Here is a 22,175-nt window from a genome sequence, read left to right as displayed (position 1 = left end):
CCAGCTCTTGTCAGCTTGTTACAGACAGGCAGCTGGGGCCCAGAGAGGGTGAGCTCCTCACCTAAGATCACATGAGTATGACTGTGCTCACTTTGTGGACGGGAGACCGAAGCTCAGAGGGGTGGACTAATTTACCCAAGACCGACTGGTAATTAGCAGTCTGACTTCGAGTCCAGACGTATCTGATCTCAAGTCCTATGCTCCTTCCGCTAGGAGATCCAGAGCCCCTGAAACGAGAGAGTCGACCGTTTTCTACTGGAAAGTTATTTCCTGGAAGTTTTGATATCAAATGCTCCCACCCAAGCAAAGATGATAAAGCAAATGACTTGCATTCATGCGACACCGTAGGGCACATAAAGTCCTTTGCGCCCATTATCTTCTCTAACCCAAATAACAACCCCTGTAGTGTAAATAGGGCAGAATTACTATCCTCATTTTACAGATAAGGAAGCCGATTCTCAGAGAGATTGTATGATTGAGGTCACAGATCTCACCAATGCAGAACAGGACAATAACTTGGGCTTCTGGGCTTTTGGAGAGAGCTGTCCTCACGATAGCTCCCTGGCTCACCTGTATGGAGAGATGGGCAAATCCAGACCTGGGGTGGAGGGGGGGAGGGGCGGGGGGGGGGTGCGGGGCACCACCCTCTACACCCGGTCTGCAACAAGGGCTGACTCAGAGGGTAGAACTCAGAGTTACCCGGGTGTGATGCTAGCTCATGGCACTTGCATACCTATGACAGTAAACGTTTTAGTACCTCCATTAGCCCCCCTTGACAATGTGCGCACAACCTTGAAGAACACGCTAGCACCTTCGTCATAGACTCGACAGGCAGCCCTGTGCTCTGCCGTCTCCTGCACTCTGGTCTGTGTGTAAGGATTTGGGGCCCAGCCCTGTCTGGGTGATAGTTCCTGGACTTCCCTGTAGCTTGGGGACACATCAGAGTCAGCTCTTGGGAGTTGGGAACCTCAGCCAGGCCTGAGAAGAGGGACGGGTGAGGGAGGGGAGCCAGTGATCTGAGAAGGGCCCCCAGGGCACAGTGTGAGGCTGGATCCCTTGCTGATTCCCCTGGGCCAGTGAGCAGCTCCTTATCAGGAGATTCCACCAAGTGCCCCCATACACGTGCCAGTTACCAGTGCACTCGCGTGTAAATAACTCCCACACTCCCACGTGCACAGGGTCCTACACACAGAGGGCACCATGTGGGGGGAAGCCTGTGCCTTGTGGGCCCCGGTGGGGGCTGGGGGGGGTACACAACAGCTAAGATCATTTTATTTGCCAGTCTCTCTTATTGTAGTGGCTGGCTGACCAGTGACCTCAGGCTCTTGGTGCCTAGGCAGGTCCAGTATTGCCTAAAAGCCTTCTGGAGAATGTTCTGTTTGGCTTCAGTCCCTCCCTTGTACCTGCTGGCCCCTGGCCCCCATGTCCCCACCTTGCTCCCAGCCTCCCACCACACCCTGTCCAGGTATCTGCCCCAGAATCTGCCTTGCCATGAGGGGAGGCCTCCCCCCGCGCCCGTCCCCGTTGCCGTCCATCCAAGCCCAGCTTTGGGAAGAGAAGCCCCAGTTCCTGCCCAGCTGTGCCTCCCAGTGTCCTGTCCCCGAACGTCAGCACATTTCTGCTCCTTTCTAGCTGCTCCTTGAGTCCTCTGTCCTGGGCTCTCAGACCGGCCCTCGGGAGGCAGGAAGCAGCCAGCTTGCTCCCCTCCCGGTGTGCGCGTGCCTGTATGCATTCAACAATCGTCCCGACTTTTAGAACAAGTCTGGCATTTTGCTTGGTTTTTATGACGGAGGCGCTGGGGCGTCTGCGTGAGGGCTGGAGCTAAATAAATAGAATTTGAAAGAGCTCTTATCACGGCCTGTTGCCCTTTCACTGAGTGTGTTGGGGTGGGGACAGAAGAATAAGAGGTGCAGGTGGGGACAAATCGGGAGAAGATTGCTGATAAAGGGCTACCGCTGAGGGCTGCTGCTGGAGAAACATGCTATGGCTTCCAGGTTGAACCCAGGCTTTGGGTTTGGGCTTTTCGTAATAGTGATCCGATTTGGGATAATGGCTAGACCCTTTCTCCTGAGCCCTAAACCGATGCTGTTTACTCTGGGCCTAGTGGCCCCACAGCTCTCCCACCCCCAGCACGCCCCGAGCCCAGTGTGGGGAACATCACCCAGAATGCAACAAAGTGGTGGAGAGAGCCAGCCCCGCCCCACCTTGGCAGAGGACCTCAGCCTCCTCTCTGGCTGTCGGCGCTCAGGAAGTTGTCGTGGTGGGGGAGCTTGGCCCTCTCCCCACCTAGAACGTTGGGGATCCCAGGATCCTGCCATTTGTAGGGCTAGAGGGTGATCGGAAGCCAAGTGGCCCCACGTTCTGCCTGCTGACCTCCTCTCTCTTCTCTGCCTGGTGGAGCTTCTGCCCTAGTGATTCAGAGACAAAGACGGACACGTTCCTCCTGAGAGATAGGAGGTTGCTCTGAGCGCCACGCTTTCTGCACCTGGAAGCTGACGGGGAGCTGTCTGGGGGAGCAGAGTGTTGAAGGCAACAGGAAAACCTGAGAACTTAAGAGTCCTTTTTGCACATCGGGAAATGCAAAGGTAAGTGACTTGGCCAAGGTCTCACAGTGATTTCTGGTCCAAGTGGGGTTGGAACGCAGCCATCCTGGTTACCCGTCTTGCTCTCTTTCACCTTTTCCAGAAACCAGCCTCATGGCACGTTCGTCATATTTGGAAAGGTCTTTGAGGGCTGTATACCCTTCAGCCTCTTTCATGGTTGTCTTTAGTACCTGCTAGAGAGGAGTCTGGGGCCAGGTAAGGTGGGGTGACAGAGGGCGGGGCAGGTGGCTGAGCAGAGGGGTCTGGCTTTGGGAGGGAGAGGCCTCGGGATCTGGGGAAGAAGGAGCAGGAGGCTGGGGCAGTGTGGTCAGCGGGAGGGCTGTGGACTTTGACACCCTCCTTCACAGAGCCCTATCTCCGGAGCATCTGGCCCAGGCCATGGGCCACAGGACTCCAGCCTGTAGAGGCCTCAAGAAAAAGTTAGAGGCAGGTCAGAGCTTGGTGGGGCTCCTTTTAAAGCTTCACCTTCCAGATGGGGGGTTAGGAAACCAGATGCTCTGATGGGTGGGGGAGGGGCTGTCAACCAGGGAGACCTCTCGGGGCTGGCTCAGAAAATTTTCCATTCGAGGCAGGGTGGGAGGGGAGGGGAGAATGGCTGGCCATGGAGGCACATGCTCGGGGGTCGAGGAGGCTGCTTCCCCACAGCCCACAGCCCATATGCCCACCTTTGCCCTTTGGGCACTTTCTGCAAAGGGGTTAGCATCCAGGAGAACCAATGCCTTTGAATTTGAAAACCTGCAGACTTGTAGGAGATGGTCAGAACATATATGCACACACCATGACTGCTCTAGAATCTTGCTATGACATATTGGTTCATGTGACATAAATATTCCGTGCAGAACTACATGTGCAATACCGTGCAAATGCCTGTCTGAGGGGGTGGGGCTGGTGGCGCCATCCCGTTGGTCCTGGCCTCTGCCCTCTCCCGGGGCCCCCTTTCTACCACCAGCTCTGTCGTCCTCGACCGTGTTCCTCTGGGCTCCAACCAGATGTCTTGGAGCAGCAGACAGAGGCTGGGGGTCCTGTGCAGGGTCCCCCGTGGTGTGAGCGTTTAGGCCAGCCGAGGCTGGAGGGTGTAGGAAACAAAGGCAAAGGGTTGGGGCCCCACTTAGCAATGGGGGTGGGGGAAGGGGGCTGGGGACGAAGGCCACACTTTGGGCGAAAGTATGACCTCCTGACCTATGAAAGCTGAAGGGACTGTGCACCCACAGAACCACATGTGACTCCACTTCGTGCAGAATCACAGGACTTTTGAGTTGAAAAGGACTTTGGAGGGTTTCAAGCCCAAATCGCTGCCCAGGCAGCCCCCCATCCAGTACCAGAACCCAGTGCTCCCAGCGGGGCAGGCGGCTCGACAGCCCATCCTCCACACCCGCCAAGTCCCTGGGTGGTGCTTTGTGGTGCATGGCTCTGTGTGTGCGTGTGTGTGTGTGTGTGTGCGTGCGCGCGTGTGCACCTGCTGACCTGCCCTCGCTCTGTGCAGGCTTTATGAGCTGGCACACAGGGCTTGTGAACCCAGTGACTGGAACAAACTCCAAGCTGAGTGAGCAGCGGCTTTGACCCCGCTGCCCTGTGCTGGCTCTATCCCCAGCCTCTCGCCTGTTTGTCCCTTGTGGCCAGCCCTGCACACGGCAGCAGAGCCCGGGAGACACCCTCCCAAAGGGCACCGGGAGCAGGGATGGGGTGACGCAGTCAGCTGGGCCAGGAAACAAAGAGCAGAGATCAAGAGACAGAAGGAAAAGAAACCCAGGGTTCCACAGAGAGACCACTCAGAGTCATGGTCACACACACACACACACACACCCCACACCATACACCACACACACATGCACACACACACGGACACCTTACATACACATGCACACAAATGCCACACATTAGCACACAGTCTAAGACCAAGGGAGCAGATACAACTGCAAAGAGAGCCAACAGGAGAGGAAAAACAGAGGGAAACACAGGAAGGCAGAACAAAAAGAGGGACAAAACCGGAAAAAATTAAATGTATATTTTTGGCCCTCAATTAGTGGTTCTTGATGGAGAGTGATCTTGCCTCCCCCAAGGAAATTCCAGCAGTGTCCAGAGACTTTGGCTGTCACAGCTGAGGGAAGGGGATGCTACGGTCACCCAATAAGTGGCAGCTAAACATCCTGCAACGTGTGGGACAGACCCACACTAAAGAATTATTTGTTCCAACACATCAGTATTTGCAGGTTGAGAAAGCATTCCTGAAATGCACACATCGGCGGCATGCGGTGGCTACGGTCCCAGACAGGGCTCTGCTCCAGTCCTGCATGTACTGAAGCACACGTCATCTCCCTGGCCACCTCCAGCCCTGCCAGTGTGGCCCTCGGAGGGGGCTGGTCATCCCCTGCTTCACCACTGTCCCTCTGTTGAATCCTGAGGACCTAACACGGCTTCGAGTTCAAGCTCGGCCTGAGGCGGGAGAACTGGCTGGAAACCCTTGGCATGTTGTCACAGGCCAAGTGGAGCCTCCTTCCTGTCTGTCCTCGTCTCTCCCACCCCATCCCCCCGCCATGGGCCTTGGCCTCTTCAGTACCCACCCCACCCCCCCCCCCCACGCCACCACCCTCAACGCCCTGGCGAGGTTGCAGACCAACTGCCGTGAGGCCGAAGGCAGACTGGAAGTCCATATGCTCATCCTCACATGGGACCATTGAAAGGGACAATGACTTGCTGGGGTCATAAAAGTCTCCCTAAATTTGGAGCGTAGGCAAAAGGATTTGAGAAGATGTGATGGCAAATCTCACCAAACGAGGCCAGCGGCTGTGACCACTCTCCCGTGAGCTCTAGTCTCCCTCTCACCCCCTCAGCCCCTGCATCTATAGCCTCCGGTATTCAGACACTTGAGTCAGGGATTCTGGGCTGTGGAACCAACCGCGTCCTCATGGAGGAGTTCCAGGGCGACCTCACTGCCCCCTCAGAGCCGCAATCCCTGGGAGGAACAGGCAGCGTGGCTTCAAGATGTGAGTGGGCCAGCGTGGGCAGCGGCACTCAACCCTCGGCCCACCGTCCCCACGGTCCAAGCCCACGGTGCTGCGTCCAAGAACCGAGAGAACACTGTTGGCAGAAGCTTGCACTCGGCCATCTGCCCCCTCGTCTCCCTGCCCTGCGTGCCCTTGTGAGTCTGTTCTCCCTGAGGAGTCGTGGTGACCCAATGCAAAAAGGCAGTAGCAGGTGGAGAAAGCGGCGGAAGGCAAAGAAAGTCGGGAATGACGGTGTCCTCCTGCACCCTCCACAGGACAAACACCCCTCTGTTTCCCACCAGCGGCTGGACTGGGGTCTTTGCCTGGAGCCCAGCAGTAAAGAGAAGGTGGGTGGGTCCGCCGGCAGACAGACGCACTGGCTTAATGGGCACAAAGGTCCTGGTTGAAGGTTTGGGTCCTAGCGCCTCCCCCCGACCCAACCCGAACCCACTGACCCCTGGGTGGGTGGGGAAGGCGGCTAATCAGACTGTGCTGTTTGCTCAGGGCTCTATGTCCTGGCCTTGCGCCCGACAGTAGGGACAGGAGTGCAGCTTTCCCTTCAGATTTGAGGGTGGCCCTCCTACCCCCTGCCCACAGAGACACCCCACCCCTGAGCCTACGCTTCCCCCCCCCCGCCCCCACACATACAAACCCATGCACACACGCGCACACAGGCGCATACCACACACACACACACACACACACACACTCCTCGCTGAATCAGAGACACGTAGGAAAAAACAGATTCTGAAGCTAGGGAGTGACCCACACATACCAGTGGCTCTAAGTGCCCAGACACCCATGCCCCAGGCCATCAGGTCCCTGCTTTGCCCCTGGACTTTGCAGAAGCTGGGACTCTGGTCTCTTTCCAGCAGAGGGTTGAACTAAATGCCCGCGGTGGCTCCCGGCTTGCTCCTGGGCAGTGCGACAGGGATGGGCTGCGCTCTCTGTCATCTATCTTCCCTGCTGCAAAACACCTCACTGCCCTGGGCCTCCATCCGCCCATGGGGGTGTGGGAATGGGTCTCAATCTGGCCACTGCCACCAATTGGCTATGGGATCTTGGGTGATTTACTTTGCCACCTTGAGGTTTATCTTTGTTTTTGTTTTTTAATCTGTAAGATGTGGACAAGAATACCTGCCCCACAGGTTTGATGTGAGTTTCTGTGGGCCCAGAAGGCAGTCACAGTGGATAGAGGCTGCCTCTACCAGAGGTGGCCAGAGAACAGGCTTGCAATACTGGAGGCTAAACAAAACAAAACAAAAAAAACCTTCATTGTTTACCTGAAATTCCAATTTAATGGGGGCGTCCTGTATTTATTTGGTAACCCAATACATGTGTTGGGGATGGGTTCTAGGACTCCAGAGTAGGAGTCTATGCAGTCCAGGGGGGCCAAATCCTGCCCACGGCTGCCCACTTTTTTGCCCTGGCCTGGGAGCTCAGGATGGATTATCCATCTCTGAGGGGCTATCGGAACAAAACAAAACATGGGTGTCAGAGGCTACATGTTTGTATGTGGTTTTGCCACCCTGAAAATGCTTACATGTACTATCCGGCCCTTTACGGGAAAAGTTTGCCGGCCCACACTTGGTTTTCATGTTTACATACCTATTTGGGGCCAGGCTAGAGATTAAAGTGGAAGAGTGAGAAAAAGCTGAGTCTCCAGGAGGGAAAGACACAGAAAAGACCCTGGGAGAGAGGTGGGCGCTACTCATTCCCTGTGGGGCCCGTCAGTCCCCAAGGCCTGCGACTCCTCCCCTCCTCCCTCAGGCCTAGTCTCTCAGGCTAGTCTGACCTGTCCAGGCCTTTCTATAAAAGGTCACCAGGTGTCCCAAAGTCCAAGGGAGGCCTCTCCATTCTTTGAAGGCCTCCCCTTCCTGGACTGGCCTGGGGGCAGGGAGAGAGACCCAGGCGGGCAGGGAGGGAGTTTACGCAAGGCCAAGGCCGCAGATGGAAGGCAGGTCGGCTGGCCTGTCTCTTTAAATCTCAGGTAATTTGGGAGGAGGGTGGGAGTGTCTGCAGGCTCGCTGGCTCCCAGGAGGAGCTCCCGGGGAGGAACCCAGCCGAGGGAGTCCCAGCTCTGCCAGGTGTAAGAACCTCAGAGCCCTCTGGAGTCGGGCTCTGGAGCCTCGGGGAGACTCCTCAGGGAGGTAGGGACCAGGGAGGTAGGAGACGGGACCTCTACAGGGCGAGGGCAGGCCGGCCCTTGGGGGTGCTGATGTGGCCCCAAGGCTGAGTCCTCTGGGGGTCTGGCCTCGGCCTCGGCCCCCCAAGGAGCCGGCCCTACACTCCATGGGGTTGCCGCTACCCAAGGACAAGGGGTTCATTCTCTGCCTGTGGAGAAAATTCTGTAGTTGGTTCCAGAGACGGGAGTCATGGGCCCAGAGCCGAGATGAGCAGAACCTGCAGCAACAGAAGAGGTAAGCCTCAGTCTGCTCCCTCGCCCCTCCCAGCCCTCCCTGCCCCCCCCACCCCCCCCTTCCTCCCCCTCTCCCCCTTCCCCTCTCAGTGTTTGGCACCTCTATTTGTACAAACTGTGCTTCCAGGCCTGGCTCCTGGGGAGCATTTTGTCTCAAAGGTCTTAGCCGGTGGGGCTAGCTCCCCTGGACGCCAGGTGGAAGGGAAGGGAGCTGGCATGGGCACAGGTACCACTGGCTTTAAGATCCAGTCTAATTATGCAAGCCCTTCGCACTTCCCTAAAGGCCCGGGCCACCTTGCTGGGCCCTGGGAAGATGTGGCATCATGGAGCCGCCAGCACAGAGGTGCTGGTAGGTCGGGACAATGCCGGATGGCTGTATTCCCTGGCCCCAGAGCAGTCTGTCCTGCAGAAACACGTAACGCAGGCACATACACATGCGGGGAGTGGATGGATGAATGAATGATTGAATGAATGAGGCAGACAAGGAACTGCAGGCATCAGTGACCACAGAAGACAAGAGGTGGTCACGGCTGCCGTTTCTATGCATTATCGCCACCAGCAGGCATTGACCAAGGCTGAATGCCAGACACGGGGATGATTTATAACCAGAGCTGGGACCCAGCCCTGGACTTCCTTACCCTCTACGGGGGAGAGGGGTGTGGATGCTTGGCCACATACCAGATGTGCATAGGACCCATGCTCACCTGAGAGGCTCTAAAGTTTGAGCCCCTGAAAACTTCCCTAAACTCTGATGTCCCCACCCCCTAGGAGGGAGAGGAGAGGAGACATCCCTGCGTGAGATGTCCTCTCCAAAGTGTCCGTGGGTCTCCCTACCCAGGTGCTGATGCCCTAGAAGGGAGTCCTTCTGGTGGGGTGGAGCACCCCACCAGAAGGAGCACCTTCTCAGGGTCCCTGAGAAGGCAGTTAGCACATGTCTCTTCACAGAGGAAAGCCCAAAGGTTTTGCATCTGAGGGTCTTTCTCCATCTCCAAGAGCAGAGGCCTGCCTGAGCCTGCCAGGGAGCGCCCGTGGTTTTTCTTCCTTTGCCCCAGGATTCTGGGCTGGGGGTGTGTTCCTTTTTGAGCTTTGGCTTCCCCTCTCTCACACCAGCCGCCCACTTCTCTCCCCCCGGGCCTGGGAGAGTAGGGGCTGAGCGCATGTTTGACTGATGACATCTTGAGGCACAGAATGGCATTGTTGTTGGAGAATAGGCCGTCACTGGTTCCACTCTTCCCTACCCACTCAGGACCCCGGGGCTGGGGGAGCCAGACACAGAGCACAGAAAGGCCTGGGGCTTGGAAGGGGTGGCAGAGTCGTTCTGTGTGCCAACAGGGCAAAGCAGAGGCAGGGACCACAGTCTGGCTGCTTCCACTCATCTTTTCGGCCTCTATTTCTTCTGAAGACCATCGGTGGGCCTCCTCTTGCAGCCTTGGGCCAGGAGGGCCTGATGTCACTTTGAGGGAGCCCCTCCTTTCCTGATCTCCCTGCCTGGTTCCATAGTTTCTCAGCCCTCTCCTTCCCACCCAGAGCCTGGAGTATTGATTCCCCTCTGGGTGGGCACTTCCAGGAAGGACACTGAAATTGCCGGAAAGGGAAGCGTCCTAGGTTTTGCAGTCAACCGGCCTTAGGGGAGACCTGCCCATAACTGGGCAATTAGGAGATGACCATGTAAGTGGGGACAATATGACAGGTGAGGAGGTGGGCTGATGGCAGAAAGCAGCAGACGATGTAATGAGTACCTATCTTGTCTTCTATAACCCCAAACCTGTGGGGGGCAGTGCCGGTATCCCCTTGGGAGTGAGGCTGGCCCAAAGCGAGCAAGTGGTGAAGTCAGCTTGGTGCCAACAGCTCAGAGGGGCCTCTGGGTGGGGCTGGCGGATTCCAGGGAGTGGAGCGTAGTTCAGTGAGAGGGAAAGGCTCCGTGGTCTCCCCAGGATGACCAGGAACCCAGCATTCCTCTCTCTCTAGCAGATGTGTCTTGGGTCTTGGTCCCACTGCCCCCTCTGCTTAAATCCACAATGCTGGACCCAAGCTGAACCATTACCTTTTTCCCGTTTCTTCTTCGTCATCTCTCCCTGGACCTTGACTTGTCTTGTTTCCTGAGATTCAACATACTAAACACTTATGGAGCATAAAGCACTCTGCCAGACTTGTAGAAAATGAACATGACCTCCCTGCCCTCGAGGAGCTCACGTTCTCATGGTCAAAATGCCTCAGGATGCCGCTACTTGGGTGACAAGTGAGCTTGGTGAGTGTCCTAAGAAGGGCATAAGCACGTGTCATGGGAGCAGAGAGGACGACACTGCGGTATCTGATTCTGCCTGGTGTCGGTATGCTGGGCAGCTCCCAGAGGCTCTCACATGACCCCGTTGCTGGCACTTTCTCCCTCCCACTAGATGGTGGCAAGGCAGTGAACACGGAAGGTTCTCCTCTGCTTAAATAGATAGCTGTATAAACACGTGAAGCCATGGGTCTGTGAAAAGTAAACTGGGCCTCTCCAGTGTGTTGGGACTCCCTGCCTCAGGAAGCACAGCAGACATGCATGTTGCAGGCACTTGTGCTAAAGCTGCAGGACTTGGAGGGGCGGACCGATTCCAAGTCTGCAAATAACCACTTTTCTCCCAGCTTTGGCTTCCTCATCCACTCGCCAAGAACCTGAGCGGGAGGGAGACAGCCCACAAGTGGCCAGCGTATGCACGCATGCTTCCTCCCCACACACGACTGCCTTCATCTGTGGTCACTGCTCTGGGCTGACCCCCTCCCCCTGAGAGAAATCAGGAAGAGCCATAAAACTAGAAGAACCACATAATTTAGCGGTGAGAGCCTGGGGCTAGGTTCTTGGTCAACCATTCTGCTTTTAACTCTGTGTGATCTAGCCACAATCTGGTTGTGCTGCCTCAGTTTCCTTTTCTGACAAGTGAAAGACTCATTCAGCCCATGCCACAAGGTTGTAAGGAGCAAACGTGATCATATCCTTACGACCTCTATACCCTTTTGGAAGCTGAAAAGCACATTTAACAAATGGGATTACTGTGATGAAAAAAACCAAAAATACAACAGTCAAAGGCAACACCCAACATTGGCAGGAGTTCGAGGGGCTGGGCACCTCCTTTCTATCAGGGCTGTATCCTCCTGGGAACCTGTACGCTGAGCTCCACATCGCGTGTGCCCTCCCTTTCCCAAATGGCGTGCTCGTCTGACAGGGTGCTTGGAGACAGACCAGTGGGACCCATGTCTGTGGACATGGCTCCTGTGCCTCTAAGCCCTCTCCAAAGCCTGATCCACAGAGAAGAGGGATGGGGAAATGGCCAGTGGGGTCCCAGTCCCAGCTCTGCCTCTGACTTGTTTGGACAAGTCACCTCGGGACTCCAGGCTTCTTTCTCCATCTGTGACATGGACAGATAGGTTAGATTTCTAGCAACTTTCTAGCTCTAAAATTTTGGTTTGAATTCTCCTCCAAAGGCGCTCTGGATCTTGTCTCGTTTCCAGCAACCAAATGCAGAACTTTGCTCATGTGCACGTAGGCATGGACACATTCTCAAGAAGGAAGAGGTTGAGTGTGGGACTTCAGCTCAGGTCATGATCTCATATTTCATGGGTTCAAGCCCCGTGTCCCCACATGGGGCTCTGTGCTGACAGCTCAGAGCCTGCTTCAGATTCTGTGCCTCCCTCTTTCTCTGCCCTTCCCCCACTTTCACTCTGTCTCTCTCTCAAAAATAAGTAAAACAAAAACAAAAACAAAAACAAAGAAGGAAGAGGAGGGGAGGACAGAGTGCAGGAAACAGGGAGAAAGGGAGTGAGAGATCCTTTCTGCTGGCCCAGAGGGAATCTTAAGGAGGAGATCAGTGATTTGTTGACTATGTAAAAAATGGGTAGGTTTTGTAATATGGTTTTCACCAGTCTAATATTGAGCAAAACCATTCAATTTTATAATTATTGTTCAGCAAAATAAAGCATGCTAAATTCTGAAAACAGGTTTCATACTGCTATAAGTTCAGATTTTGTCTGTAATTTCTTTTTGCTACTTAATCAGCAAGTGCTCCAAAGGCTTTACCTTTTTGTTTCTCTCTTAAATATTTAACAATCTGTAAGAAAACACGTATAGGGAGTTTCTCATTCTTTTTAATGCGAAGAGTCCTCTTTAAAAAAAAAATCATTTATGAACAATTCAAGCTATAGGTCAGGAATTCCCTACCTTGCAGATGGACATTTTGGACAGAATAATTCTTCGTTGTAGGAGACTGGCCTGCATAAGATCCTCCTGAACAGTATCCCTGCCTTCTACCCGCTAGATGCCAGTGGCACCTCTCCACCTTACACCAGTTGTGACAACCAAAAATGTCTCCAGGTGTTGCCAAATTCCTTGGTGGGGGGGGGGGGCGGGGGGGGGTTCACCCCTGGTTGAGAGCTACAGCTCTCAACCACCATTTGTAAATAAGAGATTCTGGTAGCGATGTTAACTAATCTACTAAATAAAGTAAAATTTCCTCCTGGAAGGGACCAAGTATAATGTAACCATTCAAACCAGAAGGTATGTTATCAGTATCTCCTCTTCCTGTCTTGGGGAGGTGCCTGGTAGAGACCTAGTAAAGACGTGTAGATTTTGCTCCAGATCTAAACGTCTGTGCTGGGTTGCTCTGGTAGAAAACACTCGTGTCTCAGGCACAAAAATTGTTGGATGGGTCTGCTCTTGTGCCTTTTTTCTGGGTCCCAAGGGTAGTCAGGTTTTGGGGTTCCGGCTGACTGCCAAGATCCTGACTGAGGGCTTTCTCTGCTGTCCCCTTGTGGCCCTATGGTGCCACTGCAAGTAATTGCTTTATCTGATCCCCTCCGAACCATTCATACACTGCCCCCTTTTTCGCTGAATTCTGGAGTTTGCCACCCAAAAGAGACCAGTTCTCTACAAACTTTGCCAGATAAGATATGGGACATGGAGTTAAATTCGAATTTCATATAAATGATTAACAAGTTGTTAGTATGTCCCAAATGTCACATGGGACATAGTTATATTAAAAAAGTATTGGTTGGAAATCTAAAATTAAAATCTAAAGGAGCATCCTGCATTTTTATTTGGTAAATCTGGCAAGCCCCAATGGACAGTAACTCCTTGTTGTTTTCCAGCCCACTAGGGTAGTCGGCAAGGCAAGAAAAAGAGCACATAGGAATGGAGGCTTGTGGGGAACATTTGTGGCCTTCAGAGACATGTAGGGACCCAAAGGGGTGTCTGTAGGCCTTCCACCAACTAGCCTCCCCACTCATATTTTAGGAAGTAGGGAGCAGAACCCTGCACTTGGGTAAGAAGCTCCCTTGGGTCCATTTGTAACTTTGCCATTAACTTTAGTCAAAATAGGCCATAGAGCCAGAAGCTAATTGAAAGAGAGCAGGGAAAGGAAACAGACAGGAGAAAGCGGCTGACCTCCGCCCTTAAGTGTCCCTTGTGTAGAGGAAAGACAGTACTAATCACAACACACAGTGAAAGATGCAAAAATAAAGGGCCAGACTATACAGTGTGGAAAACTTCCTGGGAGGGTGTGTATGTGTGTTGGGGAATAGGGCTGGCTCTAGAATATTTACAGAGGAGGGGTTTGGGCAAATTGTTGGAAAGGCAGTGGTGGTGGTGAAGGGGGTGTGGAAAATTTGCTTTGCAGCTGTGTTTGTATATTAAGCATACTGTTTTTTACTTAGATTATATGTTCGCCTAAGGTTGGCTTAAAGGGTGGCCAATGGAGATAATAAGCAGGGGCAGTGAGGCCACACTACCTTCTGGTACTGCTACAAATTCATTCATTCTGCAGATGGTGGTGGAGTGTCTACCATATGCAGAGCACATCCCTAGGCATTGGGGCTACAGAACAGAAACGAACAGGGTGAGGCAGACGCTCTGGATTCCAGGTGGAAGTTACATATGGCACAAGCCTCCGGAGAATGGAGTGTTCGGGGGCGGGGGGTGGCAGTGGTGGGGCCAGAATAGCTGGGATAAGGAGTGAATGGGAGGAGGAAAGAGGGGAAAATAAGGTCACCGAAGCTAGAAAGGATCTCTGTATTCCTTCTCCGTGGGCATTTAAGGACCCATCAGACCTTTCTTTTCTTTTCTTTTTACATTTATTTATTTTTGAGAGACGGGGCACAAGTAGGGGAGGGGCAGAGAGAGAAGGAGACACAGAATCCGAAGGAGGCTCCAGGCTCTGAGCTGTTGGCACAGAGCCCGACGCAGGGCTCGAACTCACAGACCGTGAGATCATGACCCGAGCCGAAGTCGGACGCTCAACCGACTGAGCCACCTAGGCGCCCCTCCCATCAGACTTTTCTAAACGGTGATGGCAATGCCATTTAGAGGGTGTACCTTGGCAGCATGGAGAAGGACGGATTGGGGGTAAATAGGGCACGGGAAACTAGCTAGAATATTTTGCAAACGAGGGGCAGGATAGAGAATGAAGACATGAACGATGAGGGTAGGTAGGCACGAGGATGTAGGGATTGAATGTTGAATTGACAAAGCCTGATGGCCATCCAGGTGGCATGGAAACGGGGGCGGGGAAGCTGGGGCCAACACTCTGGGGGATGTGAGTCTTGTGGTCCTTCCTCCTCTCCCGATCACCCTTCCGTCCCAGCTCTTGGAGTTGATTTCCTGCCAGCACCAGTGTGTGATCTTCCATTCACATAGTTGGCCATCTATGGGTAAGTGGCGTTATTTCATTTAGATCCCATAGAAAGACCAAATGGCTCTGGGCCAAGAGAGAAATTGAACAAAGGGGGGCCCATGGGTCTTAGTTGGGCTAAGTTTTTATAGTAATACAGGTTTTTAGTTCATTGTAGGAATAAAAGTCAAAAGGGTTTGGTGAATCAGAGAAGATGATTTGTGTGTGTGTGTGTGTGTGTGCCTGAAACAAGTGAGAAGCAGACAGAAGTAGAAAGAAACTATACTCTGCTTAGGGGTCAGAACAAAAAGGATCCACTGTTGCTCTCTGACTGAGCTCTGAGGATGCTGTTGTTGGAAAGGAAGTGCCAGGATCAACGGGCTTTGCTGAGAAGGTCTGGAAAGGCAAGCATCATGCCGCTGGGGAAATCTAGCCTCTGCATGTTGACTTTCTTCACAAATATGAGGGAGGAATTCCTTGTACCCTTAGTCCATGAAAACAAGGCTTATCTCGGGGGTAATCACAGGGCACTTAGTGAAGCTAAACAGGGTTGCCCCAGAGGTCAGTAGGTCAGGAGGTGAATGAGTACTTTAACTCCTCCCCTCCATACCCGATATGCACAGATAACACACACACACACACACACACACACACACACACACACGTATTCTGGTCCCAGCACTCAGGGGATGGGAAACCAGTCACTGATGCTTCTCCCACACAAGCTGAAAGGGGGAACAGTTGGTTTGGGGTAGCTAACCGGTCAAGAAAAAATCCGGCAACCCTCCGGACGCTGCTGACCTCAATTCCCTGGATCAAGTTCAGGGTCATGAGGTGCACGTGTCTGTATATGAAGGAGCCAAGCCATCAGCCCTCACTGCACCACTGGGCATGCTCACCATCGCCACCTTTCTGATCCCATTCCCTTCTAGGATCTGGGAGTCTCCTCTCCTTCTAGCTGCCAAGGAGAACAACGTCCAGGTTCTCAACAAGCTACTCAAGTATGAGGCCTGTGAGGTGCACCAGAGAGGTAAGGGGCAGAGCCCTCAGCACCCGTCAGAGCTACACATGTGGCTCCCAGTATAGCCCAGGACCTTCTGTGGTGGGCCCCTAAATGCCTATGGTCACCATGCCCCTGCCCCATGGAAGCCATACGACTCTTCTTTCTGTCAACACCAGGAGCCATGGGGGAGACAGCACTGCACATAGCGGCCCTCTATGACAACCTGGAGGCCGCCGTGGTGCTGATGGAGGCCGCCCCGGAGCTGGTCTTTGAGCCCATGACATCGGAGCTGTACGAGGGTGAGGGTGCTGGGTGTTTTAAGCCAGTCTCTGCAGTGGATTAACTCGGGACGACCAAAGAGGGCTTCGTTCCTCCCCCCATCTCCCTGTGTTCTTGTCATCCTCACCGCGCACCGTTAGAACACCAACCCCCCAAAATGCAAGGGGAGAAGAGGCAGCAGCTGGTTTCCCTGGGTACCCTGCCAGACCGGGGGCTCCGTCACACCCCCCTGCCACCTCAGGCTGTGGGAGTGAGGAGGACTGGGTGTAGATATGGGAGGGACCCTTGCAGGATCCTGGGGACAGACCCCATGACTGAGGCTCTCTCTGGGCCAGGTCAGACCGCCCTGCACATAGCCATCGTGAATCAGAACGTGAACTTGGTGAGAGCCCTGCTTGCCCACGGGGCCAGCGTGTCTGCGAGAGCCACAGGCACGGCGTTCCGCCGCAGCCCCCGCAACCTCATCTACTTTGGTGAGAGCGGGGCCGGGGCTGGGAGGAAGGGACATGGGGAGGTGGGCAAGAGCAAAGGGAGGGCGGGCCGAGGAGGGCTCTGGCCCCCGGAAAAGCCGGAAGCGGCCGGGCCTTCCAGGGTTTCAGGCCAGAGCCAAGCCTCCCCGCGCCACGTGCTCCATCCCTGCCTCTGCTTCTGCTGACGAGCGTCCCCGAGCCCAGAGCTGCCACGCGAGGGCAAGGAGGCAGTCCCTCGGGGACGCTGCCCATCCCCCAGCCCATCGGGCCCTCACGGCAGCGAGCCTTCTGTGTCCACAGGGGAGCACCCCTTGTCCTTTGCTGCCTGCGTGGGCAGTGAGGAGATGGTGAGGCTGCTCATTGAGCATGGAGCTGACATCCGGGCCCAGGACTCCCTGGGTAAGAGCTGGGGGCCGGGAGGGCAGGGGCCACCCCAGGTCGGGCAGGGCATCAGCGGGGACTTCAGCGCAACGGCCACGTGACGCCCGCGTCCTCCCCCAGGAAACACCGTGTTGCACATCCTCGTCCTGCAGCCCAACAAGACCTTTGCCTGCCAGATGTACAACCTGCTGCTGTCCTATGATGGGCGCAGGGACCACCTGCAGTCCCTGGACCTCGTGCCCAATCACCAGGGTCTCACCCCCTTCAAGCTGGCCGGAGTGGAGGGCAACACCGTGGTGAGGGACACTCCCCTGGCCCCATGGCGGCCTTTCAAAGACCCTTGGTGCCCAACTGCCCGGAGGGTGGGGCCCCTTCCTCCATACTCCCTCGCTAAATGCTCAGCCTCAGGGACCCCTGGGCGGGAGGCTTTGAGAATGTCGCTTTAGGACATCTGCTCTGGGAGCCCGGCATTCTGTTCCCTTTGCCCGTCCTCCTCTTTCAGATCCTTATAGGGTGTGTGGGAAAGAAAGACAACCAGAAAAAAGGAGGCTCACGCAACTAACTGTCCATCAGTCGCAAGGAGCGGGCCGTAGCCCTCGTCAGCGGTGGAGACCTCCCGGCCCAGCTTCTCACGCTGACCCTCCGACTCACCACCGTATCTTCTCAGATGTTCCAGCACCTGATGCAGAAGCGGAAGCACATCCAGTGGACCTACGGGCCGCTGACCTCCACTCTCTATGACCTCACTGAGATTGACTCCTCAGGGGATGAGCAGTCTCTCCTGGAACTTATTGTTACCACCAAGAAGCGGGAGGTACGGGTCGTAGGGTCAGAAAGCAGCTGGCGAGGGAAGTCAGGGTCTCCGAGGTGCCCGCTCTATTTTCTTTCTGCCGCAGGCTCGCCAGATCCTGGACCAGACCCCGGTGAAAGAGCTGGTGAGCCTCAAGTGGAAGAAATACGGGCGGCCGTACTTCTGCGTGCTGGGCACCATATACCTGCTGTACATCATCTGTTTCACCATGTGCTGCGTCTACCGCCCCCTCAAGCCCAGGACCAATAACCACACTGGTCCCCGGGACAACACGCTCCTACAGCAGAAGCTACTTCAGGTGACGCCCTAGGGGCGGCTGAGCTTAGGGCAGGATTCAGCTCTCTGTCCTTCCTCAGCCCCGCATCGCTTACCTGCTCTCCAGCCCCCGTTTCTCCCCTCACCCAGCTCTCAATTACGTAGGCACAAACTCAAAGTACAGGCACACAGAAACACACATATGCTCAAAGAGCAGTTTGAGAGATCCCAGCCTACCAGGTTAAAAACAATCCTACAGGGCTGGTGACTTTATACAGGAGACACGGACTCGTGCCCAGGGACAGACAGGCAGGATGCACGGGGTCCCTGAGTGTTCTGACCCTGTTTCCCCTTCAGGAGGCCTATGTGAGCCCCCAGGATGACCTCCGCCTGGTGGGGGAGCTGGTGACCGTCATCGGAGCTGTGCTTATTCTGCTTGCAGAGGTGAGGATGGTCAGGATCTAGGGTGAGGCTGTTGGCCCCAGGGATCCAGCCCGAGCCCCAGTCTACAAGTGCCTTTGTGTCTTCCTGGCCTCTCTCCAGATTCCAGACATCTTCAGGGTGGGGGTCACTCGCTTCTTTGGACAGACCATCCTCGGGGGGCCATTCCACGTCCTCATGTGAGTCTCCTTGCTCTCCACCAATGCCCCCACTCACTCCCTGGTTTCCCGACCCCTGGACAATCACTGGAGAAAATTAACTCCAGAGATCCTTCTCCAGTGATTGTGTGCCCTTGTGTACTGAACTTGGGGAGGCCAAATGTGAGTGTGTGGGTGCAGTCCCCAGGACAATCCTGGTCTCATTCCCCCTCTGCTCCCCACCCCCAGCATCACCTACGCCTGCATGGTGCTGGTGACCATGGTGATGCGGCTCACGAACGCCAATGGGGAGGTGGTGCCCATGTCCTTCGCCCTGGTGCTGGGCTGGTGCAATGTCATGTACTTCGCCCGAGGATTCCAGATGTTGGGCCCTTTCACCATCATGATCCAGAAGGTCCGTGCCCCCACCCCCCCCCCCAAGTTTCTAGAGAAAGGTCCTGGAGTGGGGGCTGTGGCAAACATTTTTCTGAAAGACCAGATAATAGATGGAAGATTTTGCAGCCACATGTGGGTCTCTATTGCATTTTCGTTCCTTTTCCTCCTCCTCCTCCTTCTTTTTGTTTTCTCAATCCTTGAAAAATGTGAAAAGCATTCTTAGTTCAAGGGCCATACCCAAACAGTCCAAGGAGATTTGCCATGCAGCCACAGCTTGCTAACCCCTGGAGGGCAGAACTGTGGGACTTCTCGGGGCGAGTCCAGTGAGAGGCCGCAAGGGGCAGTTGCTCAGGGGACCCATGTGGAGGTATTTTCCTTCCTCTCCTCCCTTTAGATGATTTTTGGCGACCTGATGCGATTCTGCTGGCTGATGGCTGTGGTCATCCTGGGCTTTGCCTCAGGTAAATCATCTGGCCGGGAAGGGGCCGTGGGAAGGGGAGATTGGAGGAGGCTGGAGAGCCCAGAATGCCTGCGGATAAATGTGGGGGAAGCTGGGAGGGAAGACAGGGATAGGAGGCTGTCAGGTCTGAGGATGGAACATGCCTGGAGGTGAGACAAAACTGGGAGTGCTTTCAGACGTGCCTCTTGGGATCAGGATAAGCCATACTGAAAATAAGGGAATATAAGAACCCAAAGCATGGAGCATGGAGGGCTGGATGGGGACACTGGATGGAGAAGAGGGAAACAGGGCTGGAATGGGCAGCAAAGAGCTGGCCGTGGTCCAGTCTGGTATGTGGTTGCCATGGTAACTCTCACCCCCTTGGGTGGAGCAGCCTTCTATATCATCTTCCAGACAGAGGACCCCGACGAGCTGGGCCATTTCTATGACTACCCCATGGCGCTGTTCAGCACCTTCGAGCTGTTCCTCACCGTCATCGACGGGCCTGCCAACTATGACGTGGATTTGCCCTTCATGTACAGCATCACCTACGCTGCCTTCGCCATCATCGCCACGCTGCTCATGCTCAACCTCCTTATCGCCATGATGGGTGACACTCACTGGCGGGTGGCCCACGAGCGGGATGAGCTCTGGAGGGCGCAGGTGAGCCCCCTGGTGGCCGGGAGGGCTAGTGCAGGCCATTCCCCCCCAGCCAAGGAGCAAGCTGAACTCAGACAGAAGCAGGATATTTTGACCCCACGTAGGTTTAGACGGTTTTACTGCGCAGGACACAAAATAACGCAGAGTATTCGCAATGCAACGGACTAATACCTGAACAGCTGAAAAGAATTCCTCATCATTTTTCCAAAAGGTAAAACCTCAGGCTTTTCTAGAAGAATCAACAAGAAATACAACTAATGGTGGCTGAAAGTGCATTTAGGAAATCAGTCTGTAAAACCTGACGCAGAAAACTTGGACAGGTTTAAAAAAATGCTACAAAAACTTCCCAGAGGAGTGGAAGTCATCTTCGGTCAGATCATCACGATGGAGACAGAAGACCATTAAATGAGTCAAAGCACCGCTTAAAAATATACTTAGAAAATAATTTCTCTCCACAAAAATAAAAATGCAAACCCCCCAAATTGAATGGCACTTTGCTGTGCTGTGTAGAAAACAGAGTTAAAAGGCCCTAGGTTGGCTAAATGGGGTTTGCTCAGGAAAATAGGTTTCCATGCACATGTCCTGATACTCGATTTCTCAGTAGGGTGGTAGCATTTATAAGTGGCCTTTATGTCTGTAGGGTCAAAATATCCTGTGGCCCTGAGGATCCCTTTCTGTCTGCTTTGCCCTCCTTCCTGTCTCCTTGGGGCGGGGTCCCTCAACCTCCTGCAGGATCTGCGCGGATGTCGGGTCCCGGGGTAAAGAGCTGTGGGCTCATGTCCCATGGACTCTGTCCCACAGAAGAGGGTCAGCCAAGCTGACACCCCGCACCCCCCAGCTTGGGGGTGTTGTCCCCTCTTGGAGGCCATGAGCTCCTGCGTTTCCTAGCTACTGCTACACTGTCCTTCCTCCGCCCGACGCCCTCTCCTCTTCCCGCCCTCCTCAGTCGATTTCTCGGTCAGCACCCCACCTCTGATGGCCCCTTCGGCCCCCACACGCAGGTGGTGGCCACCACGGTGATGCTGGAGCGGAAGCTGCCTCGCTGCCTGTGGCCTCGCTCGGGGATCTGCGGGCGCGAGTATGGGCTGGGGGACCGCTGGTTCCTGCGGTGAGTTCCTGCCGGGCTGTACAGCCTCGTGCTCCCGGGGCCCTGCGCCCGTTGACCCGCGTTGCCCGGGGGTCCCTCAAGGGATCCCTGCTGTTAAGGGAGGGGCCCCGCTAGATGCTCGGGCCCCCGAAAGCCGCCGCTGAGATGCCGGCAGCCCCCATGTGCGCACTAGCCGCAGTGGTGGGAAAAGGCCGGTCACGGTGTGATGGGGTGAGCGGAGGACACGACGCGGGCGCGGGTCCGGGCCAGCCCGTCTGTCGTCGGCTGCCTCTCACGGCCTTGCGCTCCACAGGGTGGAAGACAGACAGGATCTCAACCGGCAGCGGATGCGGCGCTACGCACATGCCTTCCACATCCCGGGCTCCGAGGACTCGGACAAAGCCTCGGAGAAACTGCGGCTGGACCACCACTCGGGCCCCCACCTGTGTCCGTCCACCCCCTCGGTGTCCCGAAGTACCTCCCGCAGCAGCGCCAACTGGGAGAGGCTTCGGCAAGGCACCCTGAGGAGGGAACTGAGGGGGTTGGTCAACAGGGGTCTGGAAGACGGGGAAGGCTGGGAGTACCAGATCTGAGCCCACTCTGCCGTCTGGCCCCAGCAGCCACTCTCATTTTCCCCGGGGGGGGGGGGGGGGCATCAACACGCAAAACCCAAACACCTCTCCCCAGTGGGGGAGGAAGGCAGAAGGCACCCCCCCCCCCCCCCCCCCGCCCCCTTGAGGAATGCAGCGGGGGAATCGCTGCCCCAGGTCCCCACTACTCGTTAGGCTCAGGGGGCCAATAGAAAGCAAGGGGGGAGGTGGCCCTCGCCTCACCCCGAGCACAGGGCTGGTGCCAGTGAGGACGAGGCTGTGGGCTCTTCGGCCTTACTGAAGTACTCTGCACTGTCAGAGCAAAGCACTTTAAGGACAGGCTTGCCGCCTCTGTCCCAGGGTCATGGTGGGAAGGGGACAGTCCTTCCCAGGGTGCTCCAGACAGCTGGGTGGGGGGAGGCACATGGAGAACAGGAGTGAGGGGGACAGGAACCGCTTTGGGGGTGGGGTAAAGCTGCTTGAGTCTTGCCACCTTCTACCTTCCAATAAAGCCGTTCCCTGCTCTGCTTCCTTGTGCATTTGGCTCTGCCGTGTCCCCTTCCGGCAATGGCCCTGCGCTCC

The 22,175-nt window shown here is 55.3% G+C and overlaps 1 protein-coding gene across 2 annotated transcripts; it reads left to right on the top strand.

Moving 5' to 3' along the window:
* The first annotated feature begins 7,583 nt into the window (after positions 1–7,583).
* On the top strand, positions 7,584–22,120 carry TRPV6 (transient receptor potential cation channel subfamily V member 6). 2 transcript variants are annotated; one of them, XM_078438443.2, is made up of 15 exons: positions 7,584–8,007; positions 15,577–15,674; positions 15,824–15,946; positions 16,262–16,399; positions 16,697–16,795; positions 16,898–17,073; positions 17,445–17,591; positions 17,674–17,886; positions 18,201–18,287; positions 18,387–18,463; positions 18,671–18,836; positions 19,212–19,278; positions 19,651–19,919; positions 20,918–21,024; positions 21,317–22,120. In XM_078438443.2, exons 1-15 carry the CDS (start codon positions 7,880–7,882, stop codon positions 21,594–21,596), a joined length of 2,175 nt encoding a protein of 724 aa, XP_078294569.1. In that variant the 5' UTR covers positions 7,584–7,879; the 3' UTR covers positions 21,597–22,120. The 2 variants fall into 2 exon arrangements, with proteins under 2 accessions (XP_078294569.1, XP_078294571.1); XM_078438445.2 differs by lacking the exon at positions 7,584–8,007 and adding an exon at positions 8,109–12,354.
* Positions 22,121–22,175: the final 55 nt, after the last annotated feature.

This window comes from Panthera onca, chromosome A2 (assembly GCF_046562875.1).
Source record: "Panthera onca isolate mPanOnc1 chromosome A2, mPanOnc1 haplotype 2, whole genome shotgun sequence".
NCBI classification, from domain to species: Eukaryota; Metazoa; Chordata; class Mammalia; order Carnivora; family Felidae; genus Panthera; species Panthera onca.
The sequence above is the reverse complement of the archived record's forward strand: the minus strand, read 5'-3'. Positions and strand labels throughout refer to the sequence as shown.